The 27698-nt window shown below is 39.9% G+C and overlaps 1 protein-coding gene across 1 annotated transcript in view; it reads right to left on the minus strand.

Moving 5' to 3' along the window:
• Positions 1-1069: 1069 nt before the first annotated feature.
• nsmfa (NMDA receptor synaptonuclear signaling and neuronal migration factor a) overlaps positions 1070-27698 on the minus strand; it is a gene marked incomplete at both ends in the record, with an annotated part of 32718 nt that continues 6089 nt past the window's right edge. Inside the window, 14 exons of the mRNA XM_079235630.1 lie at positions 1070-1167; positions 1855-1930; positions 5557-5659; positions 6299-6378; positions 6594-6664; positions 7308-7341; positions 7489-7572; positions 8097-8227; positions 11348-11437; positions 13082-13134; positions 17592-17660; positions 22210-22276; positions 23038-23955; positions 24289-24350. Of these exons, the coding sequence (XP_079091756.1) occupies positions 1070-1167; positions 1855-1930; positions 5557-5659; positions 6299-6378; positions 6594-6664; positions 7308-7341; positions 7489-7572; positions 8097-8227; positions 11348-11437; positions 13082-13134; positions 17592-17660; positions 22210-22276; positions 23038-23955; positions 24289-24350 (1936 nt within the window). The remainder of the gene's footprint in view (positions 1168-1854; positions 1931-5556; positions 5660-6298; positions 6379-6593; positions 6665-7307; positions 7342-7488; positions 7573-8096; positions 8228-11347; positions 11438-13081; positions 13135-17591; positions 17661-22209; positions 22277-23037; positions 23956-24288; positions 24351-27698) is intronic.

A 27698-nucleotide genomic window follows, 5' to 3' on the forward strand; every position in this document is an offset into this window, starting at 1 on the left:
TCCCTCTTGACATCATTAATCACGCGAGACTGTTTTTGAGTGTATGTGATGGAAAAGGAGAAAATGTGGAGGGTGAAGGTGATAACCATTATTTTTGCTTTAACATAGGAGCAGAAAGAGAAAATACACACATTTGCATTACTATTATACTTTTTTTGACATGGAAAAGACACACACACACACACACACTCACACACAAAATCAGCACTTTTCTTTTTTTTTACCAAAACATGAAGCTGGATTTCTCAAACCGAAGATACATTTCTGGAGAGATAATACATTCATTCCAAGCGATGGCGATGAAGATTACAATATCTTGATAGAATAGACAAACAGATTATTTACTTCATGGCTAAAACCTGAGTTATTCCAAAGTATTTCCATATGAAACTGCACAACAATGCACATACAAAATAAATGATGCATCATTATTCTCATGTATTATTTGCATGACTAAAGCTATGCTAATATATTCATGTGATATATACACACATCGACATATGGATTATTTATGTATGTATATATGTATGTCTCCGGGGTCTGAGATCATCTGAGAGGTCCAGTCAAAACACAGAACCACATTATGGCAGAATGAGTTTCAGCAATTTCCCCTGAAGCACATCGGCCTCAAAGTGTGTCTTTGCAACAGAGGTGTGACGGAAATTATATTTGCTTTTTACACATTTTGAATTTTTTTATCCTTCATTTGCTTTCAAACTCAAGAAGCAAAGGGAGTTGGTGACTAAGGAGTAGACAGTCCGGTTGTCTCTGCTTTTTCCTCATTTTTTTCTTTTATGTGTATTTTCTTGGCCCTTTTTTTGTTAGTCTTTGATCCTTACTCTGAAAATGAGGAGGAGCGGAGGCACAGCATAATTTAGTTTGTCTTCAGCCACCTTGTCCTGCCTGCCATCCTTCTTCCTCTCCTCCCAGTCCTCTCCAGGATGAACGCAGGCATGACTGTTTGTATTGAGTTGGCGGGTTGAGCACTATAGTTGAGCAATGTTCAGTTATTGGATCAGTTTTCTTTTCTTTGTAGCGTTCTGCTGGACCCATTATCCAGGTTTTTTCGTCACAAGAATTCCTCATATTCCAAGAGTTTGGAGTGCTGCCGTGTCTTCCAGAGCCGGTAGAGGCGGAAGTCGAAGTACTTCTCAATCATCTCTTTGCCTTGATTGGTAAATGAGACAGGAAAAGTTGTAATCATTTATTAGTAATCAATTATACGTATCCATAATTTCTAGAAGATAGAGTTGATTTGTATTGTTTTGAGACAAAAGTTTAGCGTGGTTTGCTTTCATCAGGGCCGGAGAGGTTTGGATCTCTAATGAGCACAAAGATAACAGGAGGAGAAAACTTTGAATGAAAGTGAAGGGCTAAAGAAGAGGAAGTCTGGGTTTAAAAGACAACTTTTTCCAGTTGTTCCTGCGTGAGCAGGCTTTTATAATGCTGACTATTGTGTTAAGTAGAGCATACTGTACATCTCTTCTCCCACCTGCAGCTAGAGAGGAGAGTGCAAAGTAAAATGATTACTCTCTCCTGTGTGGAGGATGTTGTTCACAAACCGCAGTGTGAAGCCTATATGGCTTAAAACAATTGCATAAAAAAAGAAAAGAAATACACAGCAAAAATTGAAATGCCCTATCAAAACACCACCCAGCTATGGTGGATGAGAAGGAAACGGCATGCGAAACACTGTCAAAATGTATTATATTTTGAAATTGGGGAACATCTGTTTGAGTAGATTCCAGATGTTAATACAAGCCGCAACGTTTTTTCCGGGTCATTTCATGCAATGTGTAAATGTGTGAACCAGTACGCGCGCCTATGTGGCGATGTATGTTTGTTCCGACTCACCCTGTGCAGACAGCTCCAGCGGCGACTCAAACTCGACAGAATAAGGCCTCATCAGATTCTTCAGTTTCTGGAACAGCTGTTGGGCCGAGATAAGAAAACAACCACCAATTAATCCTACTTCACTTGGATACACAAGCAGTAGGGGAGCCTGCATCTTCAGACACGGCACACATACGCAACAAGGAAACACACCCAAGAACGGCAATGAATCCAGTTTATTACTGCCAAAGAGACATATGGACATTTGTCCTAAGCAGGTAATAAGGAGGGCTGTAAATGAGGTGAGAGTGTAATTTGTAAAGGTGTTCTGCTCCCTGCCTTTCCATGAAACAGCCAATCTTGTAAAAGGTTGAGAGTAGGACCCCATTCCCAGTTATTGTACTAGTGAAGAGTCCCATGTTCAGGAAATTAAAAGAAAGGAGATTACAATCTGCAAATTAGAGGGATTTGAGATTCTAGCTGATAGCTTGCCTTTGTAGTCCTGCAAGTGTTTTTCTCATATCACAATATGAAAGTTAGCACTGATTAGTCGCTCAGAAAATGAATGGATGACACACACAGGGCATCCATGAACCAGGCTTCAGCGTCTCATGGATGTTTTTTCTCAGTTTTATATCATTGTAGATTTTTTTTTTTGTGGTGTTGGATGGACAAAAAAAAGAAGCACTTTGAAGTAAGGATCAACAGGTGTTTATTTTCAGGGCCGAATCCGATTATTAGTGATTGTAAGAAAGGGAAGTGTAGACGTGATACAAAAACTTTCTTTGATCATGAAGGCGATTGTACCTGTTCTATTCTCTGGTTAATCAGGGAAATGTATGAACTGCAGACTAGATTCTCTAATGATGACAAACAGAGAGGTGGCCGACTCATATGAACAGGTCTAACGCGGTTTGAATGCGCATCGGTAAGTGTATGTATTTTTATAAACTATAATAATCTCACATCTCTCGTCCAGGCTTCCTCTCACTCCCTCTTTCTGTCTTTGCTGATCTCATACTCTCATCCAGTAACTACTAGTTTCTTTTGTGTTATTTTTTTATTTTTGTAGCTGTGACAAAATATAAACACTGGTTGTTTTTGCAACTTCAGCCATATCAGCTTCCCTACGTTGGAAACAGCTTTGACCGTCCGAAGCACAGTAGCCTTCAGAGATGTTGATCGGCTGTTCCTCGTGACATGTAACCAATCTGAAGAGGTGGGCGGGGCTACAGAGTGGTGACTACAACCAGAGAAAGAGCCAAAGTAGCACATATGTAAATCATTTTATCACTAATTGTATGAAATAAAAATAAAAATAAATAATGGTTCCGATAATGGTAAAAATGTTGGTTATCGTAGCCGATAATCAGCCTGCATCCCTTTGGACTCTGGGATCATGTGATTACCGTTCTTTGTTTTAGACTAAACCATCATTCAATCGGTTGAAAGAAAAAACAATGTCGTAATCGATAGTAAAAATAATAATTCATTGCAGCCCAAAAGGCTGTTTAATTTGAGCTTTAAAGCGAGTTGAGGTTTTTCAGTCATCTCCTCTGCAGTTTCTTACTGGTGTGGTGCGGTGCACATTAAAAATTGAAGCTCACTGATTTCTCTAGAATTTAGTCATGAGGGATCCCGATACCTCTCTGTCAGAGAAATCAAAGGCCAAATGCGCTTTTGTTTTTCACTTCATGATGTTGAAATGGAGGTGGGGAAGAAAAAGAAGCTTTTAATCCTTGATTTGCAGTCCTTTTGAAAAAGATAAAAGAAGATGGCGATATGCCAGATGTGGAGGAGAGGGTGGTTGAGGAGACGCAGACAGCGTCTGAAGTGCAAAGAGAGCTAGAGACAAATAACAGATCTCAAATAATGTGTCGCAAGTTTCTATCCTGCGTGGCTCCACATTACACATTGCAGTGTAAGAACTGGGTTTTTCCAGGAATCAAAGAGCAGCAACGTTCATACATATTACACAAATCAATTAAACAGCCCCAGACGGCAGGCTTGTGATGTGTTCTGTTGACGATGTACTGTCTCTGAAAGAAAGTGAACAAAAAAATAAACAGTTGGTGAAATACACTAAATGGCCAAAAGTACATGGACAAAAACTGTTGTTTTGTTCTGGGGTTGTTTTTCATGGTTTGGGCTAAGCCCCTTAGAGCTGATGGGGTCATGCTGTTTCAGGTATCATGAAATAGGATCCAGGAAGTCTACTTTGAGTAGTAAAGTAGTAGTAGACTTATCCGACGCCAAAACAACCGTTTTTAAAATACCACGAGACAAAGTTTTATTACTCTGGACTAACCATGTGAACCAACTACTTGCACGTATCTGACTGCAGCACCTTACTGAATGAAAGCATTGCGTTAGAGCAAAAGTTAAACAAGGTTAAACTTTTTAGCTGGAGCCCTCTAAATTGTCCACATATTGTCTGTCTAAACACAGCCTCTGTTCGAATTAAGGACAAGCCTATTGCTCCAGCATACAAATATATATATTTAGACCATAGTGTGCTTCCAGACCCTTTCCTGGTTTAACATGACAAAACCACTGTGCACAACGTGAGGTCCATAAACAAATTGTTTATCAAGTTTGGTGTGGGAGAACAAACTGGCCTGCAGAGAGCCATGGTCTCCGCTCCATAAAATGTGGATAAACGTCTGCAAATCCCTGCAGCCAGGTTCTAACATTTTGTGGAAAGACATTAGAGAAGAGTCAAGGTTCTTCTAGCAGCAGATAGTATCCTGGGTGTAATGTGCCACAAGTAAGTGTCCACATACTTTTGACCATGTTGTGTTATTTCCAATGGAGAATGGGTTTAAAGAAAAGCATAACAAGGTCACAGCTCGTACAAGCTCTACACAGTCTGAGCTGTACACATTCTTCTGGAGAGGTTCAAGCTAAATCATATTATTTATATTCTGACTGAAGTAAAGACTACAGTAGACAAGACACCAGTATGAAAATATCACTTTGGGATCTTTGGGGACTAAGCCTGGGAAAAAACAAAAACACCCATTTTGTTGTTTTTAATTCAAGCTTTGTTTAGACAACCACATGTGTCTGTAATTGTCTGTCGGGTGGAAAAATCACTAATGTGCAGTCTGTTCTGCAGACTGCCAGACTGTCCATCAACCCAGGAGAGATGCACTTTATATAACAAAGCATTTTGGCAGACATAACTGGAACAGACAGTGAGGTCAGACAAACACCGCTGGCTATGGTGTGTGTGTCTGTGTGTGTGTGTGTCTGCCAGCTTGTTTGTGTTTTTTATTTTCATGTGTGTGTTTATCATTCTCATTATATGTTCTTGCAACATCACTCAGCATGTGTGCTCTATGTGAGCTATAACATCACAGTGGCATATGTGGAATAAGAGAGAAGAGACAGAGAGGGACAACTGAGGCAGCTAGGAAGCTAATATGGTGAATATTAGACGCAGTGAGAATACATTAGGAAACAGTGGGCAGAAAACGAGGAAATGAGCCGTGAGAACAAAGAGAGGCAGGAGCAAGCACGAGAGAGTGTTCACCTAAATGATAAGAGACAGGGAACCAAAAGACGTTACCTTTGGCGTCCTATGTTATTTAATCAGTTTGTGTGGCGCATACATTTAACTTTTGAACATGTAACTTAACAGAGACCTTGCAATGAATTAATTGGAGTTGATAAGCTTTCATGTTTTCAGTTGTGTGTCTTTTTGCATCAGCGTCTGTGTACCTTCTCTCCGTTGGGGTTGCCTAGGACATAGCATCCCATTATGTGGATCAGGTTGGGTTCCGGGTTGACTTTACTCATGAAGCGACTCAGCCTCCTCCAGAACCTGAACAAAGACAGAGGCTACAGTTCAGCATGAGTCAAGTACTTATCACTACTGTTCTTTTGCTGATTTGATAACATACTGATGGAACAGTTTGTGAGCCTTATGTTTTATATCTCTGAAACAAGTAAACAGCACCTATTCAGAGTTGGTCCCTTTGGGAAAGATGCATCACCCAGAAAAGTGGTAGATTGTACTCATAAATAAAAAGCAGTGTTGAATCATCCAAGTGGAACATTTTTGATTTAAATCAAGTCGGAGAGCACTCACAGAAATAGTATTCATATTCTGAAAATAGCATAAAGAACATTTACATGACACATTTGTTTCAGAATCTTTTAATCCTTTGACTGCCTAAAAAGACATTAAGATGTCTTTGGGAATGTGCCAGTTTCTTTTGGTTGAGATATTTGCAAGAGGATATTTTATTTTATTCAGCTGTTCTTCCTATTATTGGTGGAATAAATACCTTAGGGAAAGAAAAATACTTCTCTTTATACTTCTATTTTCACAGCTAGCTGGTGGTTCTCAGTCATCTCTGTCATGACTTGTAAAGCTTGATCACATTTCGATGCTTTATAAGACGGGGCAAGTGAATTGTCATGGTATTCGACATGAGGAGCCTATGGGAGACACACTTACTGGCTCATGTCCTCCTCCTTTTCCACCTTAGCAAAAGTTGCCACTTTATTCTTCAGTAAATACAAGTGGCCGGGGCCTCCCTAAGAAACACATAGAAGAGGGAAACACGTTATCACAACTGCTAATTTGCTTCTTCTTAGTCTTGACATAGGGATTAGATCCCAAAGGAAGGTACTGAACACATCCTAAGTAGTTTTATATGCAGTGCATGAATAAGCACATAACCCCATATATCCCAAATAAAACGTAACATTTTACAGGAAATACACTTTTATTCAGTCTCCTTCTTCCTTACCTGACAAAAGATGAGCATCCTCCAGAACTTGCTTCCTCTCCTGTAAGCTGTGAGCTTCTTCTCTATTTCCTCTGTGGGGGACAGAAAAGGGTTGGATTGATGTGATTGATGTGAACTTCAGGGACCGAGAACGAATGTAGGGAGAGAGGGAGAGATGTGAACGGTGAACGCAAAGAAATACTTTGGAGGTTGAGTTCAAGTACAGGTGTAATAATAAAGAGTAGAGACTTTAATGTCATGTGTAGTTTGATTTTAACTTAACATTGTGTACTTAAGGAAATATCACAGCAAAATAAAACGGGCCAATGAAAGACAGTAAAATGCAAATAAACTCTATGAATTATTTATTGAAATTCTCTCGCTAACTCTCTGTGAGCTTCATTCAATGCAAAGTTTATCTTAAGAAGCTCCAGGCTCTGTTTACTGGAAGAGCTTCTCTTTTGAGCAACAGATTATCATTTTCAGAATAACCCCAAAAAAAAGCATTATAGGAATTTTGGAGCATTTTATATGAATGTGTTATTATATTATTATTATATGAATTAACTAACTTCCATTAGTTAGACACTGTTAATCAGTTGCTATGGTCCCTTTCAGATTTTACAGTTCTATCATCTGTTCATAATTATGTAATATAATTTGTTCTACATTTTATTCACTGTACTCATTTATTAGAATCATTTAATACATAATTCCAAAAGATGTGTAACTCACCCAAAATATCATCAAAAGTAGCATGTTCATGGTCCTAAGGAAAAAATATAACATAACCATGTAAGATTACGAAAGGCTTTGATATCCATTTCAAACAACCTTTATCATAGAACATCCTTTAAAGAACAACTTGTATGTCAAAGGATTGTCATGCACACTTGTCAATCAATGTTTGACTCACGTAGAGAATGGGGATGATGGAGGGGTCATCCCGACGAATTATAGTAGGAACGTACTCTGCCTTTGGGACTTTAGAAGAGATCAGCTGAAGGTGAAGGAGAAACAGTAGAAGGAGAGTAATGATGGATTTAATGGGATGTGAGGAAATAAAAAGAGTGGGAGAAATTGGAGCAAAGTGGAGAGAAAAGGAAGAGAATGGCAGAGTTGGAGCAAAATTAGAGGAAAGGGTAAAATAGTAACTCTATCGCACTCTCGTGCCTGCAGGGAATATACAGCTCACTATAATATTCACAGCGAGACTTAGAGAATACATTAGGTGCGTTTACGATAATGTATCTGCATATAAATTTACCTGCAGTGATTAAGCTATTTTAACCTAGATCTGCCATCAGTGTGAAATCCTAAGTAACCATTTCCTAAATCAACCATTTTTATTGTGCCTCGTTTATCAGTGATCATTTTTAGCTGCAACAAACCCAGAGCCTACAATCTCAAAGGGGCAGTCCACCAATTTTACTTGGGTTTGGACATAATTAAAAAAAAAAGAATCTTGTAAACCTGACAATTTAAAGTTTAATATATAATTTGACTTGCAACACTGATCCCTACCATGATTTTGGGAGGTACAAAGTCGTCTCCTTCACAGGCCAGCCTCTCCATCTCTCGCTCCTCCTCCCAGTCTATATTATCATCGAGGCCCCCTTCATCCAAGGTACCACAGGAGGCCTGCAGGTCTCCACCTAGAAGAGAAATATATTACACCGGTGAGAAGAAATGCCTTGTAGGCAGACGTGTTTCGTGGGAGGCAAGAAAGGTGACACAGAAGGAGAAACTCTAGGAGTGAAGGAAGGAGGTGTCCAAGGGAGTGAAGAGAGGTGAGTGCAGAGAGGAAAAAGGATGAAGTTGTTAATAATGGTGGTGACATAAGAAAAGTGACAGATGGAACAGGGAAAAGAAGCGACAGCTGGCAGAAGAGAAAAATGAGTAGGACTGATGGTGAACGTTGCAGCACAATTTCTGGCAAGAGCTAACAAGAAGATAAGAAAATCAGACGGGGATCAGAGGGCCGCTGTTCTAAGTAAAGTGTACCATCAAATTGTGCTTCTTTGACATGTAATCATAATGTATATTACACATTATATTTGTATTTCAACATGTTCTAAAAGGATTAACTGATGAAACCCTAAGTTCTATGCATCGCTCATTTGATGTTAGAAGATGGAGCAATATTGCTTATAGATAGATTATTTCTGTCCTTCCTTGTAGCAATTGAAAGACACCGTTGCCTATAATGGTCTTAAACAGGTTCCTACTGTTCCTACTCTGATGATTGGTCAATACCACTCGGACTATAATCAGAAACCAGAACGCTTCAGATACAATTCATATACAAATATGTCTATAGCGATTAGTTAATATATAGATGTTTTATTGACGTACATTTTGTTTTACCTTTACCATTTGACAGACCTAACGGCAGGCCGGTGGTTGTTGCTGTAAGTATTGCTCTTGGATAAATGCGATGCAGTTTTTACTTTGACTTTAGAAATGATTATAACAGTCCACTGAAATATAAGTAGCAGTGCTTTCATAGAACATTATGTTATGTTGCTGATAATTGCTAGACCGCTTTCATTGCTGATGCATTAAATTGCCATGTTCCAATACCGTGAGCTCATGGCATACGTGTGCACTGTATTATGTTTGCTACCTACGTGTTGGAGTCCTCGAGTTTCTTATTCATTTATCTGTATTTGTTCACATTTATTTCATTTCCAACAGCAAATTTAAAATAATTATCGACGGACATGTCATTAGAGTACATTATTTAAATTAAATCAAAATATCTATGTTGGTATTGGTCTGAAAATCCAGTATCGGTCAAGTTGTTGTTGACAATAGATTCTGTAAACCATCTTTATAAAGAAAAACTACAGGTGAGTTTGAAAAGAGAAAGAGAACAAAAAGAGTATGAGAAAGGAGAAAATGACGGGCAAGACTGACGATTAATGTCACGCCTCCAGAGAACAATACCTTTCCCTCAGGAAAGAGGAAGAATGAGGCATCAACCACACCATTAGTGTGTCATCAACAGTTCATTTATCTTTCATCGCACTCTGAAACACAGAAACGCTGAAGATGGAGATGAAGAAAAAACATAAAACCACAGATACTCAGACATCAACATAGACAAACGGCACATGCAAACAAACAAAGTGTGTTGAAACTCGGAATCAAAAGCCTTTTAGAAACATTGAGACACACGTTCCTCGCGTTAACATCGGTACCAGTTGACATACTCGGACTTAGACGCACACTCCATTTTGAAAGACATACTCACAGAAAGAGAGAGCATCACAACGTTGAAGAAAGACCCACGGTCATAAGGAGACAGATGGACAGGGTCAGAGTCAACAGCAGAGACGGTCAGTTTGTACGTGTGATGGTATGCTTTAAGTGCAAATGTCTTTCGATTTACTTAATCTGCTGAAACGGAGCTGTAAAAGTGTGATGACAAAATGCCACCTTACTTATGAGTCCTGTTTGGCATGTGTCTATTCTATGTACTTGATGAAAAGTGGCTTTAACTTTTGAGTACATGTGAGTCGTATTAGGCGACCTTCCAGGTGGCCATTTATGAAATAAGTTAAAGGAGCAATATACAACATTGAGAGCATTAATATACCAGCAAACATGCATTGTCTATGTAAACATATGGGGGCGTAAATTCTTCCTGAGCCAAGAATGACAACACTTTCCCTCTGTGTGTTGTCATCCAAGCTTTGATGACATAGCCGAGCCGAGGTGAGGGCTGTTAATAGGCAATCTCGTATTTTGTAAATTGGCAATATACTAATCAAAAATGTATCCAGATGTTCAGGATTTCATATCAGCTGAGGGAGGAAAGAAAATAAAAGAACTGAAGTGGTAACTAATAACAACAACCATTAGTTAAATGTAGTTAGGATGTACAATATTTCCAACTGTATTTGTAATATGTAATATTTCCAACTGTTATGTTGTTAAATAAATGTAGGACATTTCCCAAAATGAAAATACTTAAATTAAGTACAAATAATATTGTATAGTATTAATAGTCATTTTTACTTACTTGTACAAAGTACTTAGTTGCTGTACTTCCGACTTTTGCGGTTGGCAGTATTTGTCAGTATATTATGGACTGCACTTTGAATTATTTTTGACTGGTTGACCTTTATTTCAGACTACAGGTGACTCGGCCTCATTCCAGTACTGTAACAGTTTGTATATCAAAGTGCTGATTACCAGGCCTTTTTTTTATAGATCACAAATGTCGCTAAGTGACTTTCAACAACATACGAGCCACCTGTGTATGAAAAGGAATTAATGACAAAAGCACAGAATGAGCGCAAAGCAAATTTAAACTGTAATCATTCTGCCAGTCAAGATGTGAGGGCACGCAGGTTCAAATGGGTTATTATTGTTATGTTCTCACAAGTTGTACTGCAGCGCTTTTAGATTATAATTACTAGAGAACAAGAGGACACTTAACAGCTTTAAAAGGTCATGTTTGTATCTGGTGGTTATGGTGATATGACTGCTTTTAAGTAGTTTGATTTAAAAGGCAAGGTCTAACATATCCAGGTATTTTGTTTTACTTTTTCTTCTGTCTGACTCCAAACTGACAACTTAAAAACACAATTTACATTATACACATTTGGTTACCTCAAAGTTGAAGCCTCTTTCCATGTTTTTTTAATTGCACTATTTGTGTCCTTCACTGTTAGAAACTGTGTGTGTGTGTGTGTGTGTGTGTGTGTGTCCGTGTGTGTGTGTGCGTGAGTGTGTAGATGCGCGTGTGTGAGTCTGTGATAACTCACAGTCTCTGGGGTCATGAGGAGAGTCAGTCTTGACAGGGGTGGGGTCACTCCAGGAACGGCTGAAACTCTTCGATCTACGTTCAGCGAACGCTAGTGCAGGCGGGGAGAGATAGTCACACACACACACACACACACACACACAGACACGACACACACACACGCCTGCGAATTGGCCGTTTCCTCTACACACTCGCCACCCAAAACACCAAGGTGAAAAGGCGAATGCAGCTCACAAATAGTGTTCATACAATGCCATCCCTCCTCTGCACAAACAAATGCCTGTATGCACAAACTGTCAAACAAGCAAACAAACACGTATGCTGACAATCATATATTTACTCATTATAAAGGATCCTGCGGCTTATCATCAGTATCGATGTATAAAAAGTTTCACAGATTTACTGAGCCTTGACACAATCAGCTCTGCTTTGAAGAGTAATCACTGCTCAACCAGTTTGGACTGCTTGAAAGTATTTGACATGGTTAATCAACAGTGTCCCTCAAGGCAACATTTTTTTGCTGACACTAACTTGTTCCTTTCAAGTACAAACGCCCTTTTATTAGCCGAATCATTCATTTGATTTTTACTCTCGTGATCAAAAGGACATTTTTCAAGGTTTGCTTTTAGAAATACCTTATCATCAAACAAAGCATTTTCTCATTTTTTGTGATCCCATAACATTGATACTCTTTTGACTAGAGTTAAGAGTTAAAAATGTTAGAGTTGGAGACAGATTGGTGTGTTTTTATAAGATCCCCTTAAAATAGTCCCCAGGAGAAATAGTTCTTCCTCACAGCAGGCAGAGCATGAACGGTGGAAGAACTTTGACATTGCAGCATCAAGAAAATTTGGGGTTTTAGTAAATGTCGAGCAGAAATCCGCTCTGGTGCAATATTTATTCAGTTGCAATGATGGGTGACACATTTGGGTTTTAATTGGGTTCAGTCTTGTCTGCCAAAACAGTTTTATTTAAATCACAAAATAATGATTTTTCACACTTGACATAATCGCTATAACCTTGCAGTTTCGGACTAGAAACATCTTTTTTTGCAATATGTCTATAAGGCTTTAACATATGCTACCATGATTTGTACATACTGTATAGTTCAAACAAGTATCACCTTTCCAAACTTCTGGTCACACAACTTTTTGACCCAAATTCAGATTATTTTTGAGTTTACTTGGTTCATCACCATTTTCTTTTTCCATTTCAGGTAAAACATACTGGACAATTTACAGACCAGTTGCATAAAAAAACCCACTCACATTACCATTGACCCAAATCTAGAACAAGGAGGAATCTATAGATTATGGTTTTCTTCTCTTAAATATTTGCAGTCACACTTCTCACTCCATCTCTACCAAAACCTGTTGCTTAAAAAAAATATTATTTTGTCTTCAAACTTTACAACCAACCAAACAAAAACAAAAAAACAACTCTGAACATTCAAAGCGATGCGACAGGAAAAGACCACCTACACACTCGTACATTAACACATGTACAGACTTGCATTGCTGGCTCATCAACACAGACACACACCGATGAACATAATAATCCTCAAAGAAATGCAATAGTGCATTACCAATCCCAATAAAACAGCAGCAGCGTTTGGTGAAACACACACGTGCAGAAAACGCACCAAACATAAAAAAGAACACAGATGATGGTGGGGTGAACTACATCACAGTCAATTTGAGCAAACATATAAACCACACACACATCTCTGACTCACTCTGTGCTTTCATCCTCCTGCTGCCCACCATCCGAAGATGCTTCCGGAAGTTCCTGTGGGTAGAGAAATCAAAGCAGAAGTGGGATAACAGGGGACAGAGGGAGAACCAAAATGTAAAGAAGAGAAGGAGGACAGAGGAAGAGGTGGGTGGGAAATAACAAAGCAAGAAAGACAAATAGGAGAGTTTAGTGTCAAGCTACTATTTCTACTAAAAGAGCTTGAAAAAGGAGAGATAATTATAGGTAAATATACTCATTTCCTCAATGTGAGTGGGACATAATTTTCCCAGGAGCAGTGTGGGTGTAATGTACAACATTGCCAAAGTACCTCGTCTCATCCTTTTTATAGTGTATATTATTGAGGCACAGGAGATTCATTCATTTAACAACAGCCAAAAGGGAAACCCTTTTTTAGTATTTTCTAGGTTTTGATGTATCTGCTCTGAGCAGAATGAGGCACTGAGGGTGCATCAGAGGGAGGTTAACCAGCCAAACTGTGTGTTTCTTTACTTTGTTCCAGACAGCTGATATGCTGCGTTGTTGATCTGTTGTGTCTGTGTGTTCAACACGGGGGGATTTGGCCAAGACTTTCTTTGAGAGCCTGACCAATACTGGTCAACATTTTTATAATATAACATATTTGACACTTAAAAGGCGATGACAATATATCAAACAATATCTTTTTTGTTCCATTTTTTTTATTTTTATTGGCACAAATGCGTAACTTAAACCGTTTTGATCAGGCTCTGACTTAGTTCTTAAAGAATTGTGACTAAGGTGTGTGTTAAGCGAGACGTTATGCAATAAATACATCCAGACGTTCCTCTATATTGTGCTTCATGTTAAAAAGATATAGTCATCGAATTCCATTACACGGCATGAATTTAAGGTTACAATCTAAAAACTTGGATTCCTTTTGTGTTGTGTATCATCAGCTGCTCCAACAATCGAGCAAAATCCACAAGCCTCTGCTCCATAAAATACATTTCACTGATTCATTTATGTAAGCTGCCTACATGGGGCCAGTGTTTGCCTCCTATGTATACCCACACTGTGGAGGTCAGACAGGAGCGGTTCACTTTTGTTAATTTTTCCCAAAGCCCGTGTCATAACTAATTTCACACCAGGGCTTTGAGACTGAATAACATCCACCTATAGGATACCTTAATCTGTCAGAGGCTGCAACTGCCGACCGTAAACAACACAAACTTCCACTGTCAATGGAAATAATGCTGCAATAAAGGCGGTGTTGCTTGAGAGCACAACACATAAATCAGCCGGTGGATTTGTCCATATATCTTTAAAGATATCGTCCGGCTATTTATTGGTCAAGCTATATTTGCGTTTGCTGCTGATTTAAAGGGTCAATAACAAATTCCAATTCCCTCATTTCTGTTGTGTCACAGAATATGTCAAACGATCAAATAAAACGTTGTTATGGCGGACTAGAAACGTCCGATGTGTTGAGGTCGTTTCTCTTTTGGTTTTCAATTTGCTACTTGTATTAGCCTTATAAAAGTCTACAAGTTTTAATGTCCTCCTAAGCAACAATAAAACATCCGGAGGACACTATTCATTTGTAGTCTATAAGTAATTTAATATAGAGGCTTTGCATTGCCATGTTCCCCTTGAAATCCATTTAGTGTGTTAATGACAACAAAGAAATGGGGCTTGCATGGTCTTCTGTGACTTTCTGCCTGATCTTGGCATGATGTTCTATGCAAGAGCCCCAGATAAACATCCTTTTATCTTCCTGCCTCCCTCCCCCCCATGTCTCATCTACACACAGTTTCTGTACACCGAGCCACGAGTCGACACTCCTGATTAATGATCTCAGCATGTGGTTTGTGTGTGTGTGTGTGTGTGTGTGTGTGCATGTGTGTGTGTGTGTATGTATATGTGGATCCATGTTTATCTGGTGGTGGAGAAGCACATAAATATAGAAGCAACATAAAAGGAAAAATAAATAGACTGTGGATTCTTTGTCCTTGGTTTACCCCCATAAAATGTCAGCAAAACAACAGTCAACTTGCAACATCAAACAATGAATTTTACAAGCAACACACATTACATCATGCAAAAACATGGTTTAATATAACGCTGTCCTAATTACAGAGGAGAAACCTCATTGTTGCTTACTTTGTATTTTGAGAAAAATATTTTAAACAAACTACAGAGTCAAACCATGAACGTCCTTTGCTTAAACCTCCGCTGCCCGCAAAGGAGAGGTGAGGACACAGTTCATGAGATTTAGGTAGGAAGAGAGATGTGAGAGAACCATGGCCACCTCCACTTACAACTAAAGACAATCTGATCTTTTCTCCTGCTCTTTCTGTGATGCTCAATAACTCCATAACTCATTTCCATCTCTTTATTTGAATACGAAAGATGATCACACCTGCTCTATTTCACACATTGTTTTGTTCCGTTGCTACCTTAAAAAGTGATTCATTCCTTTTTTCTCTCCGCTCACTTCTTACGAGCATCCTTCTCGTCTCCTCTTTGTTTTGACAAAGTGCGCTTTCTCCCTGTCTTAATTGTTTCTTTGATAATGTCTTCTATTACTTCTTGCCCAAGGTTTTCTTGAAGTACAGGATTAGCATCAAAATATACTTAACATCTTTAGTAAAAGTAGTCAACTTCATATGCGGAATGTCCTATTTCAGAATAATATGTATTATAATATAGGAGTTTGGTTATCGATGCATTAATGTGTCAACATTACAGTTCAACAGGGAAAGGTGGGGCTAATTTAAATTACTACTAACTAATTTAATGCAGGGAGTATTCTACAACAATACAGAATGTATTTGTTCAATATATTTTGGAATCTGGATCTTCAAAGTAACTGATTTGGTTTATAATTATTGTCTATGAATAAACCATTATTCCAAAAAAAAAAACAGGAACTAGAGCAAAATACTAAACAAATGAACCATCCTCGGATTTTTTCTAAGGTTTAGAAAAAGGTTTGCCGATTTATGAACATTAAAATGAACCTAGTAACTTAAGCTCTTAACTAAATGTAGAGAAGTAAAAAGTAAAGTATTGGCCTCTTATAAGTAGTGGAGAAGAGGTATAATAATAAAAAATAAAAAAAAGTTGTACATAAGTAAAGTCAGACTCCAGAAAATCCTAAAATAACTAGGTTAACATGATGAAAAGACAAAAGAAAATATCAAAGAGTATAAAATTTATTTTACCCGTTTTTAAGAGCAATGATGAAATGGCTCTTTTACTCTTTGTGCATCGCTGATGTTCATGAATGGTTAGAATTGTCGTCTATGTTGGGATGAGGATCTGGTCCTCGGCAGATGTACTGCCTGCAAACTGCTGCTGTATGAAATGTAATGATGTCTACTCTGCTTTGTAGCTTAGGACCGATCTATACTAATGCAGATAGACTCAAAAACACTGTCTACGTGTCAGAAGTGTTTCATCCACTCTGGGGTTTCTATTACCTTTTATAAAGTTTGCCCCACAGACTGAAATAAAAAGAATACAGAAATGCTCCGAATTTGAGCCAGCAGCTATTCACCGCATGTGAAAGAAAATCGTTCTGTTTTCACAGTGTTGTTAGTTACAGAATATTAAGGTTGAAGAACAAAGTGTTCAGGAATGCAACACATATGCCGACTGTGTAAATAGACTCTTGAGTAATTGTCTCTTTATTCTTGGAGCTGGTTTTTAATGGTCAAATAGTGAGAATAAAGGCAAGAGTGGAAATAAATAAACATGTATTTAAAAATCGGACTGCCTTAGGGTGGACATGGCCTTAATGTTATAACATATATAATCGTCTTTTCAAGGGAACACTTTCCTGTGGATTTTAGTGCAGGGAGGCAAAATGTTCCTGCAACTTTTTGTTCTGCTATATTTTCCTCCTTTTCAAATCACTCATTTTGATGAAATATCACCCAACATGAATGAGCTGACACTGCAGATGGATGACACTGAGACGTCAAAGGAATTGAGATGTACTGCATGTGTCACATCCACCATCTGAGCCCTGAGTGGGACAGTTTCTGAACGTGTTAGTGATGTCATTACTCCGGCAACTGTTACAGAATCTGACTGTAATTGTTTTCCTTTTAGGGAAATACAAATTCACTCTGCAGAAGGCTACAGTAACATACCAACTTGTTTTGGGGGGTTTGAATACTGAAGTCTGCTGAACAAAATGTTACCAAATCAGTTAATCAATGTGTAGCTGAGTAGAATCCACAAAACGAGATTCATCCAATTTTTTTTCAGTTTTGTCTAAGAATACAAATCTTATTCAATGTGGGTGGCAGTAAAAATCCGGCCTAGAATTTGGGGCACTGTAGCAGGTCATGCTGAAAGCAGATCCTGTTTTAAAGCTGCTGACGCCCTCACCTTCAAATGCCACGTTGGGACTCTTTGTCTTAGTCAGATTAGACGCGGCTGTAAATAAGCAACAGTGGAGTTACTGCAGAGCCAGAAACAAGTGCACAAAAGCAAAGCACACACTGGTAGGTGCAGCTTCGTACCTCTGGATGACTTCTGCCGAATCCTGCTCCCTCACTCTCCTTTTTATCTGCACAAATCCACAGAAAGCCCTGCCGGGACGTGGCACAGTATTAAAGGGATGAGGGTAGGACAGTCCAGGGCTTTTAGCTGCAGGGTTTATTTGGCTGTTAAGGGGAGGCTGAGGTAGGTCCGCAGCAGCTAGCTTTGAGTATAAAGACCAGGAAGTCAAATCTCATCACCAGCTCAAATCTTATTTTCTATTCATCCCTGTAACAAATGTGCATGGATGGTATAATCCATCTTGCAAAGAGACGCTGATCTTGTGACCTTATCTGTCTTTTCAGTAGCTCCACTTCAGATATCATTCTTTTGTTTGTTTTCGGGGAATTTTATGATTCTTGATACTTTCCCAGAATCAGTCATGGATACCTGTTATATATTATTATGTGCAGTGTAAAGGAATGTTGAGATTTGAGTGTAATTTTACACCTGCAAGCCATTGGGCTAGAGCAGCAGCGCCACTTAAAATAGTGCACATTCTCCAACACTGTAGCTTAACACTTCCTATTCACCACCTGGTGTTCATTTCTATGGAATATTTTGAATGTTGGAGCTGTAATTCACAAGCAAGACATGTTGTGGATGCCTGCCGTTCATTGAAGTCATTGTCTAACTTTTGAGACCATTCTGGCCCGCAGAAAGCGACACCTCTTCATGTAGTTCAAACATGGTGTGAAATGCCTCACTGTGGATGTGTGATTATGTCTTCAAGAGACTTACTTATTGTTGTTAACCAGGAAAGATGTGACCCAGTAATCCTGTGAAGCTGATTAACATTTGTTCATAGCAGAGACAAAGATGGAGATGGAGCATCTCCACCCCTGCTAAACATAATTGACTGACTCTGGGCAAGTTGTGGAAAGTAGTACAATCCGTAAAAGAACTAAATGTTCTTTTAAAGGTTACAGCTGGCATTATTCTTAATAAATCGTACTGTCAACCAATCCCATAAAAAGGCCCAAACTAACTGCATTAGTCCGTTGCTCAATACTTTCCGCCTGCCGTGCCTGTCTGGTGCTCCGAGCCTCAAGCCCAGTCATGCAAATAGCCATACATCTTGAGAAACTTGTCAAAAAAGATATAGCTTATAGTTTATTTTAATTGTCTTCAGCAAACTTAACTCAAACAATAAATCATGCATTTGTAAGGGGCAATTTTGAATACACATTTGGTGCACTGAGCAACACCAAGATGGCATAAGTGGGCTTTATTCAAAATAAGCTACACTACCTGAGTTCATCGTAATGGAGGAAGATGTTACATTAAGGAGCCTCATCGTTGCTCTGGGTGTGTTTAATCATTTGTGGCCATGCTAGGTCTGGTGGTCGTTCCACCACTTTGGTCCAGACTGAAATACCTCACCAATTATTGGATGAATTGCCATTGACTTTGGCACAGACATTCAAAGTCCCCACAAGATGAAACTTGTTTGCTCTAGTGCCATGACCAGGTAAACATTTCAATTTGTCCAATACTTGACCAAATAGCTCAAAGACTAAGGAACTGAGGTAATGAATAAGATAAACATTAATCCTTCTAAAGATCAGAATGTTACTATTGCTGCCATCGTGACATTAACATTCAATTTGAAGCACTGTTGTACCTAAGTACAGTGTAGCCTATGAAGTTATATTAAGATCAACATTATTAAAAAAATATCCAGCAAGGCTATTGCATATGTACAATGGGCCGTATAACAGAAAAGTAAATAGAAAACATTTTTTACTTTTGTACTAGCGATTCCCATTCAAGTGACTTGGCACCATTTTGGACCCCAGTATCCAGATCTTGTAATACATCTACGGTATAGCTTCATTTAAGCGCGTATATATATATATATATATATATATATATATATATATATATATATATATATATATATATATATATATATATATATATATATATATCTGTAGACCATTTTGTTTTTTTCATGGAATTTGTTGATGATGAGAAAAATATAGAATATCACCAGCTTTATAATTGTATTATTGCAAAGATTTAGAATAAACCCTCACCATTTACTGTAAAATAGCAGCCAGAGGCTAGCTAAGCTGGGTCAACATACAAATAACTTAATAACGCATATAAGCAGCTTGAGTTAGTTGGGTTTAGTTAGGCGAGATGTAGCAGCAGGGGTTGTGCAACATGAAATGTCAAGGCTTGTTCTGGTTCATAATACACTTCTGTTATCAATGTGAACATGTATCTTAACCTTCCTCTCAACTTGCCTGTACACGCAGGAATTATTTCACAGATGCTTTCAATTTGCACCCATCACATTTTACACTGAACATATCCCAAGGTTTTATATGGCTTCATGAATAATACATAGCTGAAAACTTGATGACTTCTTTTTAAACTTTAACCAATATGACAGTTATACCAGAAGGCACTGGGGATCACATGTTAGCACTATAAATACTTGTTATTAACAAATCTCTCCAGAGCCAATTGCCACAGTCGATTCCAAACACACTGAGTCAGCCAGCACAGATTCTGTGATAATTGGCAACGGCTGTCAAATCGGATTAGTGCACTTTAACATGACTGCCACAGGAATCTTAAATGACCAATCCACCTATCGCTGTGGCCTTAGTAGGGGCGGTTGAGTGGGCCACACTGACAGAACAGCTGGATGGATGTGAGCTGACAGGGTTTAGGTCAACCAATGCTCAGATGGACATTTTCCTGATCTTCCTGACAGCTTGGTAGAATGTTCTCAGCTGCAGTGGATTACACTGGACTGTATCCCTGCTGTTGTATGAACACCCTGGAACTCAATTTCCCCTTTTTTTTAAATTAAAATACATTATTTTGTACGGACTAGGCTTCTAACTGACGATCAACAACTGTCAGATGATGATTGATGTTACACGCACACACACACACACACACACACACACACACACACACACACACACACACACACACACACACACACACACACACACACACACACACACACACACACACACACACACTTGTAACATCCCTAGTTATTTTTTGTACTGGTCAGTTTGTTTGTAGCTGAAACTCAATCACACGACCCAAGGATGAAAGTTCAATGGTTGTCATCAAAATTAAGGAAAAGGTGTTAAGAACAAGAGGTAAGCAAGCTCAGAAAAAATATGAAGCAGGCAGGGAAGCATACTCACGATATCCTGTTGGAGTGTCCCATTATTAATTAGGAAGCAAGAAGAGAGTAGAGGGGGAAAAACAACACAGTTCAGGGACCAGTGAGCAATGAGTCCAAACAGCAGAGAGAGAGGACAGACTGGGAGAGGCATAATGAGACAGAGACAAAAAGTGTGTGTCATAATTGACCTATATGAATAAACTCTAGACTTGCAGAGACACATAATTGCTACTGGTCTGAATGTATTTAATGGGCCGCATGAATAACCACTTTTATATATTGACTGAGTCTGCCTGTATTCTGAACATGGTCAAACAAGTACTGCACACAAGGATGCATTTAAAAGGATAATTCTATTTTTTAAAGACAGGCATCGTCAGGGAGAAACGGACTGCTGGAAGATGCTGGAGATTCTATGTTTTGATATGATGTGAGTTGAGATTTCTCTTACAGCTGCAGCGTATCTTTTGGACAGAATCTCAGGTTGCTATCATACTTACACAGATGCTCACTGGCATTTAGCCCATGAACTTCAAACTGCTTGAATGTTACATTACTGCCATTTAAGTATGATCTTTATTTTAGCCATGATAGCAGCCTGCCTTTTGGGATGGCAATGTCAGTCCATTAACCACTTTGATCTAGACTAAAATATTTAAACAACTTTTTGATGTATAAATGCTAATAACTTTGGTGGTCCCCTGACTTTCAAGTTAATATATCTTCCAGTACATCCAATTCACCCAATTCTTTAATTCAAAAGCAGATGCCTGCAAAACTAAATGCATTGCTACTGTGACTTGTAAATGTTAGCGTGTGAACACACTGAGCTAAGATGAACATGGTAAACATGCTTGCAAAAAAGCCAGATGTTTTGGCATTGTCATGGCATGCGAGCCTCCTTATGGGAATATTCAGCTCAAGGCACAACTGTGCTAAAGTACAGTCTCACACATGGATGATAATTAAATCTAAAATATCAACAATCAATTACGTTGTGTAAGTGATAATGAGATTGTGGTCACTACCAAATCTCAGATGTCAAATGGTCCTCAAGGTACAACTGCTTTACCATGCATCAATTATTTAACTTTAACAACAACAAAAAAGAAGAACTGACAAAGTATTCAATATGATGGATTGTCCTCTTTGAGCAAGCTTATAGGGTCTGCAAGCTGTTTTTATAGCTTACTGAAATGAAAATCAATGGCAACCTGGAAGGGTGGAAATCAATCAAAAAATCTATAGCAGGCTTTGGAAAAATGGTTTGTGGTAATGTAAAGTTTGTAGTTAATGGCCGCAGATGTGCAAAAACACCAGTATGGTCCGTTAACTCACACACCAGCCTAACTTTTCACACACCATCAATGTGACTGTGTGTGCATGTGCGTTTGTGTACATGTAAGATGTGTATGTGTGCTTGAAGGTTGGATACTCACGCCTGCATGGTTGTTGTGGCAGTTTGAAAGCTGAACATGTTTTCCTTAGGGAACCAGTTAGTGTCCTCTGCAATTAGAGAGAGAAATTATCATTCCAGGGTTAAGTGGAAAAAAAGAGAGTAATCTATGTGTCATATTGGCAAACGTTGTAATAAATATAGAAGGAATATGGAAGCACAAAACCAGCGACAGCACCAGCACTTCACAGTCCACCACTCCACAAATGGAGAGAGGGAGACACACAGAAGGAGACAGCAGAGGAGAGAGACGGGGAGACGAAGAGTCAGATATACAGACCACCATGTCACATCCAACAACAAACCCTCAGAGCTGAGAAGAAATAGATTTAACTCACTTTCAACGGATGTTTCACTTTAATTCATCCAGACTGCTGGCTAAGCTGTATTGTTTCATTGGACTGATATTAAATGGTAAAATAACTTAAAATTACAAACTAAATGCAAAGTTTCTTAGTTATTCCTTACATAATGCTCACTAAATATTAAGTGTGCTTGTTTTCATTCAAGTGGTCGTTAAACTTTAATGAAACCTAGAATTATTACTTGTAAACAAATATAAATAATACAACTTTCGCACACACTGGACGCATAGGGAATTAATTACGTTTCAAGTGGATCCTTCATTTTCAACAAAAACAAATGCATTCAGGCAAGTGATTGAAATTAGTCAAATGCTATTTCATCTCTGGTCCAATATCAAACCCGTTAATCCCATTCAAAGAGTCTGATGAACAAACCCTAAACCCCTCTCCCGCCCTCGTTTGGAATTCAGCGCCTCTCCCTTGCTCTGTGTCCTCCGCCCTCTCACCTCTCTCCAGCCCAGTCACCCGGTCCACACTCCACATCCGCTCTAGGCGTCGGTGCTGCTTGCCTGCCTCTCGGTTTGCGCTCTCCAGGTCCAGGGAGCCTTGGCTTCGCGACGGGGCGCCGCCGCATGACTCGCAGGCCAGCCCGCTGCACTCCACCTCCCCTTTTCCGCCCTCGCCCCAGCCGCGGATGTTGTGGGCGCTGACGGAGGTCTGCATCGGGGGTTGAGACAGGTGGTGGTGGTGGCCGTGGTGGTGTGTTCCATGATGGGAGTGGGACCCAGCGACGGATAAAGACTGCTGCAGGTTGCTACTGCTGCTTCCACTTGCTCCGCTACTTCCTCCACTACTGGAAGGTGCATTGGTGCCCGGGACGCCGTGGTGGTGGTGTTGGTTCCCGTGGTGAGTGTCGTGATGGTTCCTGTGATGGTGGCTGGTGCCACGGCCGCTGCTGGCGTGGTGGTGCTGAGTTGGAGACGATGAGGTGGAGGAAGGGGAGGTGGAGGGCTGGATCAAGCCACCTCTGGATCCCGCCCCGCCACTCCCCGACTTCTCCTTCAGGACGTCCAGTTCCAGGCTCTCCTTGCTGCCCCGGCCGCTGTTCATCAGCATACCGCGCTGGGTGGTGATGGTGTACACGCGAGCAGGCTGCAGGGTGCACTCAACGCACTTCTGCTGGTCTTCCTCCGCTGAGAAGCTGCGTTCGAGGGACAGTCGCGATGCTTTGGTAGAGATGGTGATAGAAGGGGGAGGAGGCTGGAGTAAGCCCAGTGGGGGTTTTACCAAGCTGGGCTCCCGTTTGTCCTCACAGCCCTTGGTGGCGTTGGAGCAGGGATGGCGGTGGTTGTTGTTGTTGAGGCTAATCTTGTCACTTGGCGACTCCGGGTCGGGACCCACCAAGGTTTCACACAGAAGATGAGCTAGAATGATGGAAAATAGACAAATATGAGTGCTTAAGAATGAGGAGAAAAAAAAGAGGAGGGAGAAGAGAGAGAGAGAGAGAGAGAGAGAGAGAGAGAGAGAGAGAGAGAGAGAGAGAGAGAGAGAGAAGGGCGACAAGCTGAGGATGACACAGAGGGAAATATCATCATCTTTATTCGGTTACCAGCTATTGTAGTGATCCAAACACTAATGATCGCGGCATTTTCACAGAGGATGAGGTGAAGCAGGTGGAGGGAGGATTAAAGACCACAGAGGAACAGGCAGAGCAGGATAGAGGGATGGACAAATGGCAGGATGTCTAAGACGCTGACCTGATCCGTTTCGGTTTTCAGGGTGTGTATGGGACAGGTACTCTCCAAATGCTCGCGATGCTCTGTGGGGACACATGACACACATAAAGACATTATTCATGGGTGGAAAGTAGGGGTGAGTTGAAAGGAGAGGAAATGGAAGGGTAGAGAAGAGAGAAGGGCAAGAGAATTGTAAATGATCAACCTAATTGCCTTCTTTGTGGGCTTGTGCCACCCACAGATTAAAGATGCAGCTGTTTTATCTCCACTCTTCAGGCAGCCTCAGACTGAAAGGAAAGCAGCGTATGAGACGGTCGGAGGAGATACTGGAGAGTGAAGGCTTGTTCAACTTCGTTTCTCAGTATGACCTCAGTTTTTGTCAGTGGGTGTAATTGCAGCTGCCAACCGTAAGTGTGTTTGTGTCTTTCTTTCATACAAGCAGGATGTAGTATGTGTGGATGTAAACTGTATCTTTGTGTCAAGGAAAATACTAAGCCTTGTCAACAACTGAAGAAAAATGTCTTGGAGATTTGCTGAAAATAGATGCTGTAGGCTTGATGACCACAGTACTGCATCCGGTGCTTAGCTCCTTTTTTCTCATGGTCTTTCTTTTACTCACACACAGACATAAAGATAAATATATACGCTACAGACGTCCATTCAGACACTTACAACTAAAACTCAATATCATAGAGGGTTTCAGCTTTTAATAGAATAGCCCAAGGTCTCGCAATTGAATGACAGTGACCCCCTATTGTTCCTGTGTGTGACAGGAGCGGAAAATGAGCAAAGAGAGACTGGGTAGATGAAGAAAAAGACAAATCACTCTGAAGATGTGCTTTCAATGTCAATCTGGAACTCAGAGGGAATGAGCCACAGTAATAACTATTAGGAATAACGACATGACGATAATTGGGAATGAGTGGAGGGAGGAGAGGAAAGGAGAAAAATGTGAGTAACTCTAATACTGTATGCTATTAATAAGTTACTCCTGTTACAAGGATCATGATCATGTGAGGCGTAATGCTTTCAGGACACTTCTCAGAGGTAATGCTGCAGCTTTTAACCTTTTATTCAACTCGTGCTATTGCTTAAATTACCCAACAGCAAATGAAGATGCAAGATGCCTCCAAGACCTATATCAATAAAACACATAACCTGGTGCAAAAAGCATTACGTATCTTCAACTTTGTATTGATGTGATCCTAAAAAAGAACTTGCTGTGTCCACAGCTTCGGTTACACTATAACCTGTTTGTTTACAGTCTAGCACATTCAGAAAAGTGGCCTCTTTCTCAATGCAGCTAAAGTTGGAGGTGCAAAAGAATCCCCTGAATACGGGCGAATCTGTGGGTAAACGCCTCCTTCCTGGCAACTCTGTCAATTATTAAAGCCGGTCCAACACAGCAGGAACACACAGTAAGAGCAGGAGTGCAGTGAAGACAGACCTTTTCCAAACATTCCTCTTTCCTTCTCTCTCGCACTGGGTTTCTAGTTTAAACTGAGCCACAGATTCAATTTTACCGACGCTACCTTTTAACAGCACAGTTATGATGCTACATATTTGACCTTAAGATGTCCTATGAATGGAACTATGACTTTATTATTCAAGTTAATGACCCCATCATCATTTTGCCACATTGTTTATTGTTACAGACTAGGAAGTCTATTTTGGGGAATTCTTGTTCTCCACTGATATTAATCTTTTGTGAATACATATCAGTAATTACAGAGCATAATGTAAGTTTGGACACTATCACCTCCTTCATTATCAATATGTAGGTTGTAGTGGAGACTTTCTGTGAGAGCTCAGGGCTAGTGTGGACCCCCATTAGAAAGACCAAAAAAACAGATGTTCTTTATCACAGCATTGGTGAAGATACTGTATGTGACACATAGCAGCTTCATACTGTAGTTGGCCTGCAGTCCCAGAAACCAACCGGTAGGCTAACATTATTATGCTGTAATACTATAACAGCAGCTTTTCTATGGGCCAGTTACTCTAGTGTGATTTGATTAAACGCACATTGACGTAAGAATATGCACCATGTAAACACAATATAAACTGAATTAAAGATTTAAAAAACAGATTTGACAGTTCAACATATGGCCTCAAGACCAACACATAATGCAGGTGTCATCTTAGAGTTACAAGCCTTGAGATTTCTGTGAATACAGCACTCGGCTGTGTGAGTGAGTGAGTCACTCGCCCTACAATATATTCAAAAGCAAAAGAAGGGAAAGGACCGCAAAAAGAGATGCAATGGTTGTTTCTGCGTGAGTGTGTCTCTGCATGCAGAAATGCAACAAGCCACCAGCCCAGTTAAGGACAGTTGTGATGAATGTAGTCTACGCTGGAATCAGCAGGTGTTCTTCTGAAGCTCTGAGACATTCTCATTTTGCCCTTCTGTTTCATTATTCAACAGGCCGGGCACTCTGATTAGAATCAGCAAACAATGGTGCAAGAGACTCGCATCATCCATTATACATGAGAGGAAACTGAGTCGGAAACGAATAGAGCAAAGTACCTCTCAATCCATCCATTAAACAAACCCTCTCTCTGTGTTGTCTCATATCGCTTATTTGCACCTATGCTCTATATATGATATGTGAGACCGACACATCAGGGACACAGGTGCATGAGGCAGCAGGGGAGCTAAAACCCTGCGCACATGGGAAAAATGAAGGCGGAGAAGTTGGAGGCCGAGAAAAGAGGAAGAGCCTGACATGCAGATATGAAATTCGTCCTGCATGCTCTCAGACATGTGACGGGGGTTTGGGGAGAGAAACGAGTCAGGGAGGGGAGGTTCTAAGAGGGAGAGACGGGATTCCAGCAGAGAGGAAGAGGAGTGTACAGAAAAATGGGGGCATATTAAATATGAAAGGTGGAGTAAAGTTGAGGAAACCAAGGCAGACAGAGAGAGCAGAAGCAGGACAATGAGGAAGAAAGAAATGCAATGGACAACCGAGTCAGTGTTTCCTTCCTCAGGACAACTGCAACCTCGGAAAGTGTGTGTCATTTAACCCCTTAAGTGGCTTCTCCATGCCCATTGATATATATTTCATATTTCATAACATACTGCAGTCAAACAGCAGTGACGAGGATGGCACATGTTCAAGTTCAGGGTCCTGGATTCAGATCAAATTGATATTTTGATTATGAGATGAGCTGTGCGAGAGTGAAATCTTGAACCTTAAAGCTAAAGTAGAAGTGTATTTCATAATAGTATGAACATTAACTTGAAGAGACTTAAATAAGTGTCATGTTTTAGAAACTGTGCCAGGGTGGCAAGTTTATGAGCTAATGGGAAACAGGAGATGGAACCAAAGAGTGAATTTTTACACCCATACTCTGCCAAGTCTTGTACCGGTATTATTTTTTTAAACAGGGAGCTGACCACAATGCTCTGTACGTGTTTCATGTTGCATTTT

Source organism: Taurulus bubalis (assembly GCF_910589615.1).
Source record: "Taurulus bubalis genome assembly, chromosome: 19".
In the NCBI taxonomy this organism is placed as follows: Eukaryota; Metazoa; Chordata; class Actinopteri; order Perciformes; family Cottidae; genus Taurulus; species Taurulus bubalis.